The sequence below is a fragment of the Suillus paluster genome (genome assembly GCF_016628075.1).
Source record: "Suillus paluster strain FC165 chromosome Unknown EDB91scaffold_28, whole genome shotgun sequence".
Classification (NCBI taxonomy): domain Eukaryota; kingdom Fungi; phylum Basidiomycota; class Agaricomycetes; order Boletales; family Suillaceae; genus Suillus; species Suillus paluster.
In genome coordinates, this window is record NW_024537588.1 from 390,692 (window position 1) to 407,129 (window position 16,438).

The 16,438-nt window shown below is 47.9% G+C and overlaps 5 protein-coding genes across 5 annotated transcripts; 3 read left to right on the forward strand and 2 right to left on the reverse strand.

The window, feature by feature from the left end:
• Nucleotides 1–2,157: 2,157 nt before the first annotated feature.
• On the forward strand, nt 2,158–2,495 carry EDB91DRAFT_1237542 (uncharacterized protein; the record flags this gene model as incomplete). The annotated part of the gene is made up of 2 exons (XM_041321596.1): nt 2,158–2,181; nt 2,205–2,495. 2 exons carry the CDS (start codon nt 2,158–2,160, stop codon nt 2,493–2,495), a joined length of 315 nt encoding a protein of 104 aa, XP_041176898.1.
• Nucleotides 2,496–3,331: 836 nt separating this feature from the next.
• On the forward strand, nt 3,332–4,562 carry EDB91DRAFT_1082413 (uncharacterized protein; the record flags this gene model as incomplete). The annotated part of the gene is made up of 5 exons (XM_041315490.1): nt 3,332–3,388; nt 3,441–3,576; nt 3,632–3,991; nt 4,047–4,147; nt 4,200–4,562. The coding sequence occupies 5 exons, from the start codon at nt 3,332–3,334 to the stop codon at nt 4,560–4,562; spliced, it is 1,017 nt and encodes a 338-aa protein (XP_041176899.1).
• A 714-nt stretch (nt 4,563–5,276) lies between these two features.
• Nucleotides 5,277–5,786, forward strand: EDB91DRAFT_1082414 (uncharacterized protein; the record flags this gene model as incomplete). The annotated part of the gene is made up of 4 exons (XM_041315491.1): nt 5,277–5,313; nt 5,352–5,579; nt 5,647–5,708; nt 5,754–5,786. 4 exons carry the CDS (start codon nt 5,277–5,279, stop codon nt 5,784–5,786), a joined length of 360 nt encoding a protein of 119 aa, XP_041176900.1.
• Nucleotides 5,787–8,894: 3,108 nt separating this feature from the next.
• EDB91DRAFT_1248838 (uncharacterized protein) lies at nt 8,895–10,446 on the reverse strand (the record flags this gene model as incomplete). Its single annotated transcript, XM_041322983.1, has 11 exons — nt 8,895–8,993; nt 9,042–9,145; nt 9,204–9,232; nt 9,285–9,391; nt 9,450–9,456; nt 9,514–9,608; nt 9,664–9,748; nt 9,798–10,021; nt 10,079–10,170; nt 10,238–10,332; nt 10,388–10,446. 11 exons carry the CDS (start codon nt 10,444–10,446, stop codon nt 8,895–8,897), a joined length of 996 nt encoding a protein of 331 aa, XP_041176901.1.
• Nucleotides 10,447–10,531: 85 nt separating this feature from the next.
• Nucleotides 10,532–11,329, reverse strand: EDB91DRAFT_387902 (uncharacterized protein). Its single transcript, XM_041327082.1, has 4 exons — nt 11,265–11,329; nt 11,045–11,204; nt 10,953–10,981; nt 10,532–10,894 (listed from the first exon to the last, which is right to left on the reverse strand). Exons 2-4 carry the CDS (start codon nt 11,185–11,187, stop codon nt 10,755–10,757), a joined length of 312 nt encoding a protein of 103 aa, XP_041176902.1. The 5' UTR covers nt 11,188–11,204; nt 11,265–11,329; the 3' UTR covers nt 10,532–10,754.
• Nucleotides 11,330–16,438: the final 5,109 nt, after the last annotated feature.

Here is a 16,438-nt window from a genome sequence, read left to right on the forward strand (position 1 = left end):
CTTTCCCCATTCACACATAGCACTTACTTCCTGGATCACCGGTACTTTCTATAACTGCTTGACTAACTGATCCGACACATACATATTGATATCCACCCTGACTTATGTTTTTCATCTTTGTCTACTTACAAATTATGCTTGGTACATAGCCTCATACCAAGGACTAACTAGTCACTGCCTCCTACATAGAAGTATATAAAAACATATCCTGTACTTAGCTACTCCCCAGTCTTAATATTACTTGTCTTCCCACTGTCTCTACTAGTGGGAATTCTCCATAGGACTTTGCTCCCTCTCTGGACACAAGTTTACCTTGTTGTCACCTCCAACTCTCTGCTCTGACTTAGAGCTGTGCTCTAAGTACTTACTCTTACCTCTCCAACCCCATTGATCAAACCCCTTACTCCCCTCCATCCCAATAAACTTCCTCCACCTTCCCTGCTCCGCTCCTAGTCGGATTACTACTAGTAGCACTTACCTCCCGACCCACCAAGCAGACCAAAGCGATCTGCCCATCCTATTGTCAGACCCACTCCAAATTTGGGGCATGTACTCGGCTAAGGGCACAGTGCAAGAGCTGAAGCCAAGCCCCGACCCCTCCGCTTCTCTGTCCGAGCACAGTCTCTAACATTAGGACCAATGATCAACATATATCCTTGAGTTTCTCTGCTCGTTCAAGCATTACATAAGTTGACCTTTCATATCCATTAATTGCTGCCTGGACCCCTTGCTAGGTATGTGACCATCTTCATCATGCAGCTGAATATTCTGGAAAAGCTCTTTACGCTGGGCCAAAGAGCATTCCTAATAAGCAAACCTTTGGTCAGTCATGAAGTAAGAAAAGGAATATAAACCCAAACCTTAACACATAGCACAAACTAATCCAACCTCATCGCGCTGCATTCCACATAAAATAACCAGGTTCATGTCAGGCTTTGTTGGATTGAAATGTTCGGACTTGCTGTGAGCTGTGAGCAATGCCTGTGTTGCGAGGTTAATGATATATGTGAGGCAGCTAAGGGAGATGTCAAGCAGTCATTGCAAATAAATTCTCTGAAATGCTTACTGCAGATGACATCTCTTATGGTCAAATGTCTTCTTTGTGAATTCTTCAATATGCATACTAAAATGGGCCATTGTCATATACCTGATCTGACCGCGCTAATATCAATATCCGCTCCACTTTCCGACCCCCTCCACTCCATCCATCCTCCATTCCGTCCAATCACAAGTCCGCATTCCACTCCTATGCCTCCGCTCAACTGCCCAACTGGTCCCCTTCCATAATGTCTCCATTCAACTGGAACCTCTTTCCCCTTTTAGATATATACTTTCCCCTTCAGTACATAGACCCTTACTTCCGGATCACCGGTAATTCCTATTACCGCCCGATCACTGATCCGACCTGTACATACTGATATCCACTCCGACTTATGTCTTCACCTGTGTAAAGTACTTAAAAATTATATCCTTGGTACATAGCTTTACAACATAGTTATCCTGGTCACTGCCTCATACATAGAAGTATATAACATATCATGTACTTAGATATTTTCCTCAGTCTTAATATTACTTGTCTTCTCGCAGTTACCTCTTGTGAGAATTCTCAGTAGGACCTTGCCTCCTCTGGACACAAGTCTCAACTTGTTGTCACCTCCAACTCTCCAACCCTCCGCTCCGACTTAGAGCTGTGCTCTAAGTGTCCCCCTTAGTCCTCCGCCTTCCCCGCTCCTACCAAACCTTCCCCCTATTCCTATCCACCCTTTGCATCACTCCCCGCCTTCTCCGCTCCACTCCTAGTCGGCCCACTGCTAGTAGCTCTTACTTCCCGACCCTCAAAGCGGACCAAAGCGGTCCACTTGTCCTATCATCGGACAATGTCAGACCCGCTCCAAATTCGGGGCACGTACTCGGCTAAGGGCACAGCGCAAGAGCTGAAGCCAAGCCCCTGACCCCTCTGCCTCTTGAGCCGGCACGGTACCTAACAGAAGGTGGACTTTATGTCTTTAATTCTGCAGCCATGACATTTTATGCCCCAAGCGATACCAGTGGCATCGGCAGCATGCGACGTGAACAGATCCGAGCTTGTCCACTCTGGTGGAACGTCTCTCCCGTAATGATTGTGTGTTTGTCAATGCCAATCCAGACCTTGAAGGGATGAAAGGGCTCGAAGTCGCAAGAGTCAAAAAAAAAATTCTTTCAAGTTTAATTGGGTCATATATCCATGTGCCCTTGTTCAGTGGTTCGACAAGGTCGGTGACTGTGTGGACGAGGATACTGGCATGTGGATAGTCCATCCAAGTGTTCATGACAACGGCACCCCAAACTTCGCTGTCATCCATATTGACACAGTTTACCGTGCAGCACACTTAATCCCTGTCTATGGTCCCGACTTCATCACTGACAACATTGAGTATTTTCATTCTTATGATGCTTTTCGCTCATTCTATGTTAATAAATTTGCTTATCACCATGCCTTCGAGATCACATCGTGATCACCAAACTTCAAGGAGATGGAGACAAAGACAAAGACTACTAATGGCCGATGCTCCCATTGCACAACCAGACGATATGACGGGTGACGTCATCATGCGCTACAACGAATACAACAATGGCGAGGATGAAGAAACGGCCGACACTCCTATTGCACAACCAGACGACACAAATGAGAAGATGTTGTCATCATACACTACAACGAATACAACAATAGCGAGCTCCCATTGCACAACCAGACGATACGGAACTTAGTATTATTTCTCATTTGTAACTACTTAATTCAATTGTATACAATGTACTTTCACTTTTCTCGCTTTCACTAATTAACTGCTTGACTGCACTTGTAAGCACTTGTAAAAAAATAGTGACAAGTGACTAAGCACAACTAATCAGCGGCATGTCAAAGATTTTCGTGACAAGTGACGAAAAAGCACATTAAGCATTGTGCGAATTTACTGATGTGTCGGTGAGCTGGCGGAAAAGCAGAAAAACAGCCATCTCTCCGCCGGAGGAAAACAGTGGCGGAAATTTGGCGGAAACATAAGGTTCAGATTATTTTTCCGTCACGTTTCCTCCAGCGGAAATTTTAGACAACACGCAGTGTATGCTTTGGCCCGAGTGCGCCGGTGATTAACGTGGTCCGTGAGAGGGAAATCAGATAAGATCAGCTGGGTTAGTAATCCTGATAAAATTAACGCGTGACTGGGTACTTAGTACGCGAAATCTCCCTTGAACTTGTAACACGCTGTCTTCTCGATTTCACTTCCTGAAAGGCCTACGGGCACTTCCTCTAGCAGCCGCATCCACCTCCCTTCCAGATCGTACCTACTCAAAAATGGCCCCACTTACAAACGCAAAAGTCACAAAGAGCACAACGATGCATTCAAAAGTCGTTCGTATCATCCATTTCTCTATCATCGTTCCCGACACTGACCCATGTACAGGTCATCATCGGTTCAGGTCCAGCAGGACACACCGCCGCTGTCTACCTAGCACGCGCGAACCTCAACCCCGTCCTCTTTGAGGGCTTCATGGCAAACGGTTTCGCTGCTGGTGGTCAGCTTACCACGACTACAGATGGTACGTACACGCCTCATCCCACCCTGTCTTCACCATATCTCTTCTCTCACCACAGTCGAGAACTACCCCGGTTTCCCATCCGGCATACTTGGTCCCGAACTCATGGACAAATTCCGCGAACAGTCCATCCGTTTCGGTACGCAAATCATCACAGAGACCGTGTCCAAGATCGATCTTTCAGCACGCCCCTTCCGTTACTGGCGAGAGAGCCAGGAACACGAGGAACCTGAAACAGCCGATACCATTATCATCGCAACCGGTGCGAGTGCCAAGAGGCTGGGACTCAAAGGCGAGGTCACGTACTGGCAAAGCGGCATCAGCGCATGCGCAGTCTGCGATGGTGCTGTCCCTATCTTCAGGAATCAACCATTGGCTGTTATTGGAGGTGGTGACTCTGCAGCGGAAGAAGCTACCTGTAAGACCTCAGTTTCCCCTCACTATCATACAGAAACGACAATCACACTCTACAGATCTGACAAAGTACGGCTCCCACGTCTACGTCCTCGTCCGCCGTAGCGAACTCCGCGCTTCCAAAATCATGGCTAAGCGTCTCATGAACAACCCCAAGATCGTACGTTCCCCCTCCCTTCCCTTCTCACCACCTCACTCACACACTTCCACAGACCATCCTCTGGAACACCGTAGCAACCGAATGCCAAGGCGACGGCGACCTCCTCAACAACCTCCGCATCAAGAACGTATCCACAAACGAAGAGCGCGACCTCCCCGTCCGCGGGCTCTTCTACGCAATCGGTCACGAACCAGCCACAGCTCTCATCCGATCCCAACTTCAAACAGACACTGATGGGTATATCATCACTGTCCCTGGAACGACGCAGACGAGCGTGAAGGGCGTGTTTGCTGCTGGTGATGTGCAGGATAAGAGGTATAGGCAGGCTATTACTAGTGCGGGCAGTGGGTGTATGGCTGCGCTTGAGGCGGAGAGGCTTATTTCGGAGGAGGAAGAGGGTGTTGAGGAGGATTAGAAGGTTATTAGAGGAATTCAGATGTATACCAATGCAATCATTTTCGTCATCACCGTTCCAAGCTGTTGTGCATTGCGATTAGGAGAACCCACTAGAATACCATGGACCAAAGATTTCACTACAGCACGCATGCCACCACTTCCACACCTCAAAAACGTCTACTTAATGGGACACGCATTGTCATACCTGTGCATGGCAAGCAGTGAGCACCAATTACTAATGCGTTCAACTCGACGACGGCTTCTATAATGGCAATTATCTTCGTTCGTCAACGACAATTCATGCCTCAAACTCCAGACTTACATATCTATAACAACATCCCTTCAAACCTCATCAAACAAGCACCATACTATCCGACACCGAAGAGCCACGGCATTGCGAAGGTCTCGATGGCGACGTATCACATATCATAGGAAGGATGGAATCTAGCCTGGCGATCCACAGCTGAGTTTGGGCATCGACGGGCCGATATAAAGTACTAAGTGCCCAAGTCCTGTAGATGGTGCGGGTAGTTGTCGCGGGTCCATGATGATAATCAGCTCTGTAGGGGAGAATACTACATCCACATCGATGATCAGTCAGTGCTCAACTGAAAGTATGCTTTCTCTATGGATTTTCCGCTCATAGTTACACCCCTGACTAGTGCTGCCGTGGTCCAGTCCCGAACCGTGGTTCGAACCTGACCATTGGTCAGGTTCGTCCTTGGTTCGGTCCATGGTCCAGCATTTTGCACGGACCGAACCGGAACGAGGTTCGTGGTCCGCTAACTCCTGTGCGGTTCATCTATAGGTTCGGACCTTCCCGAACCGTTCCGAACCCGGAACCGAATCTTCCTTGCAACGCCTTCAAGGCTCAAGCACACGCTTATGGTCATTTTGACTTCTCGATCCTCAAGATTCGCCATGGTCACTTTGACCTTTGGCATTCTCAAGACTTTTTTCGACTTATCCTGTCCGGAGGTTCGCATCCCGCACACCCTGCTGTCCGATAAAGCCTACCTGTCCAATCAAGCTCGAGGTACGACTTTTCCATCAAATCAAGCGCAATAAACTGATTGATCTGATATATTGATATATTTTTTTAGGATCTGTCAATGCATACTACGAGTTAGTAGGAGATTGGGTATTCACATATAAAGGGAGCAAGGTGAGTGATATATTTCGACTACCGGTACAATGTCTGAACCTGAAGCACAGTGTGCCCTCAACCCAGACGGGTCTCTAAAGGATGCCAAAGACATCGTTTTTTACAACGATCCTGATGATGCCGTCCCCATTTCCACGATTGGATGCGCGAGGCTATTAGGACGCGCAAGACATCAGACCACCTTACTCACAATCCTCGTCAAGAGCTCAACATGTACTTGTCTTCGCCACTAGAGGAGACTGATGACATTGTGGCCTGGTGGGGGGTAAGTTTTCTTTTTGACTTGTTTTTTCGCTACTAGCTAAATCTACTTAATAGCTTCACTCGCTGCAATACCCTACACTCGCGCGCATCGCGCGAGACTATCTACCCATTCAAGGCAGCGCCGTTCCTTCCGAACAAGCATTCTCAAGCGGAGGAATCACTTCGACTATCCGACGCAATGCACTCGCGACTGACACGTTCACTGCACTACAACTACTGAAGGGAGCATATAGGAATGGGCACCTTTCTGCAGAAGTAGAGGCTGAGGGACATGCGGCTTCATTGGACATGTAACTACGAGTACAAATATCTTGCCTATGTTTTTTTTTCCTGGCTGTAATTTTTTCGCGTTCGGTTCGCGTTCAGACCGAGAAAAAACCGAACCTGACCGCTGCGAACCGTTCGCAAAGGTTCGGTCTAAGGTTCATTGAAATACCTAGAACCGAACCTTGGTCCGGTTCTTGGTTCTCGTCCAACCACCTCTGAACCGAACGGAACCGGACCACGGCAGCACTACCCCTGACTCACACCAGTTCATGCCCATGTGTCGAATATAGTCTCTGAGTCGACGGCTGAAAGCCTTCTTCTGTACAGGGGAAACAACCTGAATATCAACTGTGCCAGGTCGAACCTACAATTTCAACCACGTCAGACATCACTGTATTCCGAGTCATAACTAAGAACACCTTACCCATGTTAGAGTAAGCCGATCCTGCTCCAAGAATAATTTGTGAAAGTCGCGCGTCGGAAAAGACGCGTGGCAGACGGTAGCAGAGTAAAGATCATTCGAAATCATTTCACTATCGTAACACGACTCAACCATCCGACCAGGCCTGCAAATGAGAAGGTCTGGTGATCCGGGGTCATGAATATGTTTTGAACGGGCAACAACTCGTTGATTGAAGTCCCAGATATGCACGTAGAAGCGAGAATCATAGTAGAGTGACCAGAGTCTACTATGTCCATGCGCAGGGGTACGACGTCGAGGAAGAGCATAGGCCATTTTGCTACCGAACACACTGATTTGGTAGCTCGGATCATGCGGGAAGCAGCACGTATGTCTGGGTCCCTAGTCTAACCAAGGGATCTCGATGGGCATCTCTGAGTGCAAGCACTTTTCTGAAAAAATGACCATATCGATGACGAAGACAACGGGCGATAGTATGCCAGAGCGCATCTCTAGAACCATGGTTTGTGACTCCATACATGGTATGTGGCCGGGAATAAGGTCTGGGCGAGCCGCTGCGCCGTGGAACGATGGAGTGGCATGAAGAACGTAGTCAAGTATTTTGGAAGAAGATACGTAATTCGGCGACGAGGCGAGCTATCACATTCTTGTGATGTGTACAAGATTATGAGCTGATGACCACAATCGTCCGCTCGTTAACTAGATTCGGAATGTTTGTGATTCTGCATAATCGCGCGGACCTAAGGGATACTGCTTACACATACTGAGTGGCAGCGTTCAACTTGAAGAGAAGATGGAATTTACACTCTTTGCCCATCCCTCCCTCCAATCAATCACTTGTATGAAGTAATCGGATGCGTGATGGTAATGGCAACAGCAATAGGGGACGACTATACGATTCCCACAGATTGCAGGGTCTTTCACGTACACATAATAGGGTGGGTCATGTGGATGATCAAAAGTATGTTTGCAGTCCAAGAAGGCGCACGCCGAATCCGGATGTGGACCCTGGGACGAAAGCATGCGCAACTCCACCCAAAAGATATGGTGATCTCGGTCGTTCCCAACACCGACTCCGGCCCAATGATACTCCGAGAAGACTACGACCACAAGATCCTGTAAAGGGTCGACGACAAATGGCGCCAACCTGTTCTGCGGCCTAGTAGGGGACAAGCTGTGGGCCACGTCCGAGAGAGCTTGGGATGTGTATTTAACTCCCGAATGAAAAGATTGCCCCGGGACACCCGCGACACCCACCAAAGCCCACACTTGAAGTGTTGTGATCCTGGGGTTGCCGCAGCAGCGGCCACTGCTTCTTGAAAGACAGTGTGCACATGGAAATTAGACTGCCACGTGGATGTCAATTTCTTGAGCGAGGCAATCTTTCCGGAAACATCGATGGAGTCCAAGGTAGCGGTCTCAGTAAAACCCTGAGCATAGAGCTCGAGCTTGTACTGAATTTGGACAGAATTACGTGCCACACCCCATAAGGTTTTGCAGGTCTAGCGTGAACCAGATGTAAGTTAGACCAGGAGGAAATATAAAATTTTGTCGGGAAATACTACGAACTGGTGTTGCACCGCGACAAAGGTCCCTTGGGGCAAGGAGCAATGTGACATATCAGCTCTGTGGGAAGCGACAAGAACCTAATGTTCGCCATTGTCGTGGTTCCAGACGAAGAAAGAACTTAATTACAGAGTTAGGAGTCAGTCAACGTGGCCGTGCCTGCACCTCACAAACGAATTTGAGAAATTGATACTGGTATTACCATCATATCGTTCTTATGGTCGGATAGACCGGACGTCGGTCAGATAGTTTTTGCACCACTAAGCACAAGTTTAGTAGTCTTTCGTTTCATGAATGCATGACGTTTGAAGCGCGGCCGCGTACGTGGTACTGTCGTCACTGCCGCCTGCAATCCCCCAGAAGTCGGGACTCAGCAGGTCACACAATTTGGCGGGAAAACGTTGTCAACCCCGGGGGGCGCCGATCGCAGGCGACACGATGGTACTGTCAGCTGAACACTCGTCAGGAGAAACAACTTACTTGGGCACATGCCACAAATTGGGCATCGCCGAGGGCAAAGTTCAAATATTTATGATCGTCCCAAGCGACAGACAGCTCGATAGTCCATAATGACACTGGCGATGAGTTTTGAATAAAGCAACTCAAGTTTAGTTCAATAAACGAGGAAATTCTGGTATTCCGTTATACAGCTCGAAACTTCGTTTCGTCTAGTAATACATTTCCTTCAAGCGTTGATTGACATATTCCCCAGCCGTTACTGGTCCATACCTCGCGGGGCGCTCGGTAGATACGCAGCTTGCAATAGGCTACCCAGACATCTCAATCATGTTTTCAGCAAATAAACATGCACGCACCTCGATGTTGACATCGTAATCAGTCCCGAAGAATAGGGGAATAGAATATCGGTCTATGCCATTCCTGTTGACAGCTCTGTGGACCGTAGACTTGAAAATGTCATCTGAAAATAGAATGCTGGGATGAAGATAAAGTCTGATTATGTTGTGCGAACGACGTACTGGTCCACCTAGCGAATTGATCACCCAGGCTTGTATAAGAAGATCAGCCATTGGAATCGAAATAAATGTAGATGTGCTCACTTGATAACAAGTGTTCCGTCAATGGGAGGGGCATTGATCCACTGCTTCTGGGAATTCAGAACCTGGAGCGCTTGTATTCCTGGCTGTTGCCAGAGTATCGTGAAACACTGCAGCATAATGGTTGCGAATCATGGCAAATAAAGTTCTCAGGTAATTCTATCGCACCTCAAAGCTAAATGTCCATAAGGTAATGAATACGGGAAAGAAATGTCAGCAGCAAACAGCTCACTCTGTGTGAGCACCGATTCCGACGATACGATCGTCTGCAGGGCCTGTTTGTGGAGGGTAGTGTAATGTGTTCATAATTGCAGCTGAGTTCTTCGTCTACGAGGCATTCAACTTGAATGGAAGTCAAATGATGTTCATACTAGCACCGCACCTTGTCATCAAAATATGTCTCTGGCAAGTCCAAAGACAACGCAAAAAGTGGGAAAAGTACCCTTCCCACCGCTATTGCTGCATGGCTAACGAAGCTGTGAGTTAAAATATCACACATCAGGCGGAAGCACGCACTAGTATTTCAACATGCCTTCTCTAAATTCTTCAGGACGTTCGGGCCAAACATTGGCGCCTGCCATGGCACCATCATTTGCTCGCTTCTCATCATGTGCCTTTGCCTCGAGCTCCTCCCAGCCAATTTGGAACGCCTCATGAAGGTCCCCTCTGTTTCCGGGTTCGATGTTCGCGTCGAGAAGCGGAGTGTATCCTTTAAAGTTGGCGACGGTCTTGTGGTTAAGCTATACAAAGATTCGTCAACGACTCTGACCACAGGGGAAAGCTCGCATGGTCGACACCTTCAGCTTTTCCTCCGTTGGAAGGCTGAAATACTCCTTGTTAACTTTAAGGATATTGTCTACGCATTCTAGTGGTATCCCGTGGTTCTTGACTGCTCGTGCATGTAAAGTGACCGTGACATCGCAGAAAATGTTTCTACGAGTCTACAGAAGGCTTACCGTAGAAGAACCCTACATTCATGCATGCATCGCGTATCTGATAGGCAAGTGCTTTCCTCTCGCTCTCGTCTGGACTCGTTGCACCAGAAAGATCGCTGCAGTGAAGTCAGCGAGTTGTGTTTGGCAAGTGAACTTAGCCAGCAAACAGACATTACGGGTATGTCTTGAAAAGCACCATTGATGACGGACGCCGACTCTGCTAAAGACATGATTGTCGATGAGGAAGATCCGGAAGGAAGAAATGATGGGAAGTGCTGTTTCCCCACATGAATTAGTTCCGTACGTATAAATCAGATAAGATAACTCGAATACTCAAAATTCAATATTGGTACTAGCACATATGTATGATCCACCGAAGTTCACCCGTAATATTGCTCCTACATAGCAACTACGATTTATTATACATGGCTTTCAATCGTTGCCTCACATACTCTCCGGCGGTGATAGCCGGATATTTTGCTGGGTTTTCAGCTGACACGCAGGTGTAGATTGGCTGCAATGAAGCAAATCAGATCCATCAGATAGTTAGTGAAACAAAATTTAGATGACTAGCCTCGATGTTAACCTCGTAGTCAGTGCCAAAGAATAACGCAATAGAGTACCGATCGACAATATTCTTGTTGGAGGCTCGATGCACAGTAGACTTGAAAACATCGTCTGTACAACGTGGTCAACATCTTGTGTACATCGTCACAAGACAGTGGCGTCTACGCACTTGTCCAACGCGCAAACTGATCTCCAAGACTTATATATAGTCGAGTGTTAGTTAGAATACAACTATATGGCAAGCACGTAAAATATCCGTACTTGATAACGAGGGTTCCTGGCAGTGGCGGTACATTGATCCATTGTTCACGAGAGTTCAAAACTTGGAGCGCCTCGATGCCTGCTTGTTGCCAGAGAATCGTGAAACACTGCCCATGATTAAAAGTCATTGGGAGTTCAGACATTCGGACTCACCACAAAACTAATACACCCCAACAGCGTCAAGATTACGCATCGACAGTATAGCTTCGAAATAACTCACTCGGTATGAGCTCCGATTCCCAGTATCTTCTCGTCTGGGGCATTTGGCTGAGGCGGATAATGGAGGGTGCGCTGTTACGCTCAGCGTCGTTAGACGTCTTAGCAGTAATCAAAAGTAGTCGAAAGTTCTAGCTAACACCCTAGTGTTAGAGTCGTACGAGTAAAGCAGTAGTATTGCAGGCCCTGGTCTGCGTAGGTCAAGTTAAAGAGTACAAATGGTGGAGATGAGGTATATATAAAGGTATTGAGTCGGCGAATGAATTGTAGAAGCGGAGCTTCAATAATAATGAGCCAATGAGAAAAAGAGAAAGAGAATCGTACGATAGAATGTCCTAGAAGTACACGTATTAGAAGAGTGAGCATATGAAGGTGTGAAGATGTGAAATGTGAAGATGTGAAATGTGACGGTGGCGAGGTTTAGGGGAAAAAGGGTGACCGTAACATTACCCCCGTTTTAGGTGAAAGTCTGAGTACTACGAAGAAGAATCAAAGATGATGTGCGCGTTTATAGGAAGAAAGAATTTCGGAAGCGTTACCCATTTGTCTCTCTGTCATCCATTCGTTCTCGGAACTCGGGAACCCTTTCCACTTTACGTTGTAGTATCTTCGTGAGGTAGAACCTCGGTGGCCCACTATAGCCTCTATCTCTTGTTCCTCTTCACCGTCTACGAGGTCAGGTGGTGGTGCGACGAAGTTAGGACCATGAGTGTCGTTTTCTTTATAGGGGGAGAGGAGTGCGGCGTGGAAAACGGGATGAATACGCCATTGGGTAGGAAGGTTAAGACGATAGGTGACTGGGGATAGGACGTCGGCGATGGTAAATGGTCCTTCTCGTTTGGGTGCGAGTTTACGGTTAGGGTAGCCCAGATGAAGGTTTTTGGATTCGAGCCATACTCGATCGCCTTTGTTAAACGGTACGAACTTGGACGTGATTCGTTGTCTCATGGTGTTGCGCGCTAGTTCATGAGCGGCTAAAGCTTCGTCACGTGCTTTATTGAGGATAATGAGGCGTTGTTCGACGTTAGGGATGTCGCTTTTGGGATGAAGGTCGGGGAGATGTTTGGGATGATAACCCATCATGAGGTAGAACGGAGATGTTCCGCGAGCGGAGTGATGACGGGAGTTGTGGACGAATTCAGCGAGAGGGAGCATGGATGCCCAGCCTGTTGCGTCGTTTGCGCAGAAGATACGGAGGTAAACCTCGAGTTCTTGATTAACTCGTTCGGTTTCTCCATCGCTCTGAGGGTGGAATGCGGTGGAAAGGGAGTTCTTGTATCCGAGGAGTTTTCCGAGTTCGATCTGGAATCTAGAGGCGAATTGGGGTCCGCGGTCAGATATAATTTTATCGTAAAGTCCGTATCTGGAGAATACTTTAGAAAAGAAAATGTTTGCTACGCCTTCAGCGTCTATGGTTTTGTTACATGGGGTGAGAATTACCCCCTTCGAAAGGCCATGGTCTACCACGACCATGATACTGTCGTAGCCGTTGGACGGCGGGAGATCGGTGATGAGATCGGTAGAGCAGTGAGTGAAGGGTCGATTAGATATGGGAGCGGGTATAGGTTGTAGGGGGGGAGTCGTCGGGTGAGTATTAACTTTGTTTTGTTGGCAGATGCTGCAACCGTCGACGAAGTTTTTGACGAACGTGGAGAGTCCGGGCCACCAGTAGTCACGTGATAGAAGTTCTTGTGTTTTGTAACGTCCTGGATGGCCGGCGGTGGGAGAGTCGTGATGGAGGGAAGTGATGCTGCGGCGAAGGTCGCCTGGTGGAACATAAGTAAGTCCTTTGTACGTAAGAATACCGTCAGATAGTTTCCAATCTGATAATGCGGAGCGAAGGGGAGGAGGAATGGAGGGATTCTGGAGCGCGTCAAGCGCTATTTGTACTACTGGATCAATGGAGGAAGATATACGTAATTGTTCGGAAAGAGAAGCGGAGTTAATGAACATAAAATCAGGAAGAAGTTGTATACTAGTATTGTCCTTTTCGACATTATCGTCAGGAAGGTGATCCGGTCTACGGGATAGTGCGTCGGGGATAGTTAGGTCTTTACCGGGTACGAATTTGAAACGAATGTCGAACTGGGATAGGAAAGTTTGCCAGCGTGCTTGGCGTCTGTTAAGATCTTGCACGTCTCTAAAGTAAGTGAGGTTCTTATGATCGGTTTGAACCTCTACGGGGAATGGAGAACCTAGGAGGTAATGTCGCCATGCTTTGAGCGCTCTGATGACGGCGAGGAGTTCTCGGTCATAGATCTGGTAGTTTCGTTCAGCGGGGGCGAATGATTGGGAGAGGTATGAACATGGGAGCCATTCGCCGTTTGAGTCTTTTTGAAGGAGTACTGCGCCGGTGGCGTATAGGGATGCGTCAGTAGCGATGGCGAATGGGGCGTGTCTATCGGGGATCTGAAGGATAGGAGCGGATGTGAAGATGGTTTTCAGTTTTCGGAAGGCGGAGTCGCGTTCTTCGTTCCATTCGAACGGCATATCTTTCTTTGTGAGATCTATAAGGGGGCGTGCGATGGTAGAGTAGTCAGCAATAAAACGACGGTAGAAGTTAGCGAACCCGAGGAATGATCGGACTTCTTTGACTTTCTTCGGGGTCTCCCATTCGGAGATTCCCTTCAGTTTAGCCGGGTCCATAGCTACCGATCCTGGTTTGATAATCATGCCGAGGTATTCTATTTCTTCCACGTTGAACGTACATTTCTCCGGTTTGAGATAAAGGCGGTGTTCGTGGAGTCTTTCTAGTACGCGATGAGTTCGTTTCTGGTGGGTTTCGAAGTCATCAGAGAAGATTAGTATATCGTCCATATAGATGATTAGCCATCCTTCTTGGAGCATATCTCCGAACGTATCGTTCATCATCGATTGGAAGGTGGCTGGCGAATTACACATGCCAAAAAACATTACCGTGGGTTCAAAGAGTCCTCTTGCCGTTGCGAAGGCCGCTTTCCATTGGTCGGTCTTTTTGAGTCGGACGTTGTTGTATCCCCATCGGATGTCCATCTTGGTGAAGATCTTCGCGTTCTTGAGTTTATCTATAAGATCGGATATCAGCGGGAGCGGGTAGTTATTCTTAACCGTGTGTTCGTTCAGATAACGATAGTCCTGGCAGGGTCGGAGGGAACCGTCTTTCTTCCCGACGAAGAAGAATGGAGATGACTGAGGAGATTCGGAGGGGATGATGGTACCTTTAGCGAGGTTCTCGTCGATGAAATCGTTCATGGCTTTCTCTTCCGCGGGGTTGAGTGGATAGATCTTGCATTTGCGCGGTTCGAAGGTGTCTTTGAGGTCGATTTTGTGATCGAACTTGCGTTCTGGTGGAAGAGTTCCGTTAGCTACTTCTCCGAATACGTCCTTATACTTCTGGAAGATTTCTGGTACGAGTTCTTCAAAGGTCTTCTTTGGTTTGGGAGCGTCTTGGGCGAGGGCTTGAGAAATGTTGTCGGCTTTCCTGACTAGGGTTCCGCGGGTTGAGAAGAATCGGTGGTCGGCGGGGATATGTTCGTCTGTGAGAGGGGATTCAAAAGTCTCGTAAGTTCCGATGACGTGATCGCCTTTGCAATAGGCGATCAGGAATTCGTCCGGTTCTAATTCTTCTTCTGTGTCGTCAGCAGGTTCAGGGTCAAGGAGTTTGGGAATTTCGGAGGAATACGGAATACTTTCCGCGGCAGGGTCCCATTCGTCTTCTAGGGTCTCCTGGGTATCAAAGAATTTTTGTTCTTCTTCGTCTTCGACTTCTTCTATGTACGCGCTTCGTTCGCGTAAGGTTATTTCTTCTTTCGTCCAGTCTATCTGCGGATTTTCTTTCTTTAGCCAGGATATTCCCAGGATGACGTCCTCTCCTCCTAGAGAGGTTACAAGGAATCGTCTTTCCATGTGGATTCCTCTGATTCGGAAAGATAATTTACAAGAGTGTGTGATCTGACCTTGTTTATTGAGAGTCCCATCGACGTTTCTGACTTTTATTGGCGTAGTCAGTTTTTCTGTGGGGATGGAGTTCCGTCGTACGAACATCCAGTCGATGAATTCCCCTTCTGCTCCGCAGTCGATTAGAGCTGCGGCTTCGGCAATGCTAGAGTCAAAAGTCAGTGGTAAACGCATAGATTTAGAGTCACCAATCGATTGTACTACTAGTCCGATTCTAGGAGATACTGATGCCGGTCCAGTCTCCTCTAGGCAAAATCCTTCTCCTCTGATTTCTTTGCCTGGCGTGCTTTAAACGCCTTCCATTCTAAGAACTCTTTGTAGTCGTCTTCGTCGTCTCTGCTGGCTTTCTTGGCAGCGGTTTGAGCGCGCGGGGTGAATGCGGGATGGTTGGGGCAGTCCTTGATTAGGCCCTTCTTGCCGCATTTGAAGCAGAGGCCTCCTTTGCGTCTGCGCTCTCTCTCCTGTGGGGTTAAGTAAGCCTTCCTCGCGTGTCTCTCCCCATCCTCTTCTTCTACTTCTGCCCTATCTATGTCCATAGCGTAAGGGTCTCGGGACTTGTAGTTAGTAGGTGCAGTAAGGCTGCGACGAGACTCTACTTCTAGGGCTTTTTCAAGCCAGTCATCTATGGTAGCGGGTACGTTCTCGAAGTTAAGTATTGTATTGACTATTTCTTTCTTGAGACCGTTCCTAAAGAACATGATCTTCATACTTTCTTCGGTAATGCCTGTGTCAGCTAATATAGTGCGAAATATGGAAGTATAAGCGGGGACGCTTCCTGTTTGCCTCAAGGTGGAGATGCGACGGATCGCTGTGTCCACGACGTTCTTCGGGTGGAACGTCTTCTTGAATTGTTCGAGGAAGTTTTCGTAACTACCATACGCTTTGGAAGTGCTGGCGTTCTTGAACTGTCCTTCCGCCCACTTGGCGGCTTCTCCCTTTGTCATAAGTGACAGGATAAAGACGATCTTCTGTTTGTCGATCGTGTAGACGGAGTCGTTGATGTCGAGGTAGGCTTCTACCTGTAGTAGCCATCCCTTTGCGGCACGGGTGTCGCCGTTAAAGGGAGGGGGAACGTTGCCGATGAGTTTGGGCATATCGTCGTCTTCTTCGGTGTCTGATTCTGGTTCGGAGTCTGAGTCGTCTAAGGGAGGTTGTTGTGGAAGTGGTTCTTCGACAGGGGGGAGTGGTTGTTGTGTGGGAGTGGGGGAAACGAGGGGAGTTTCAGGGAAGTCGTTGTCGACG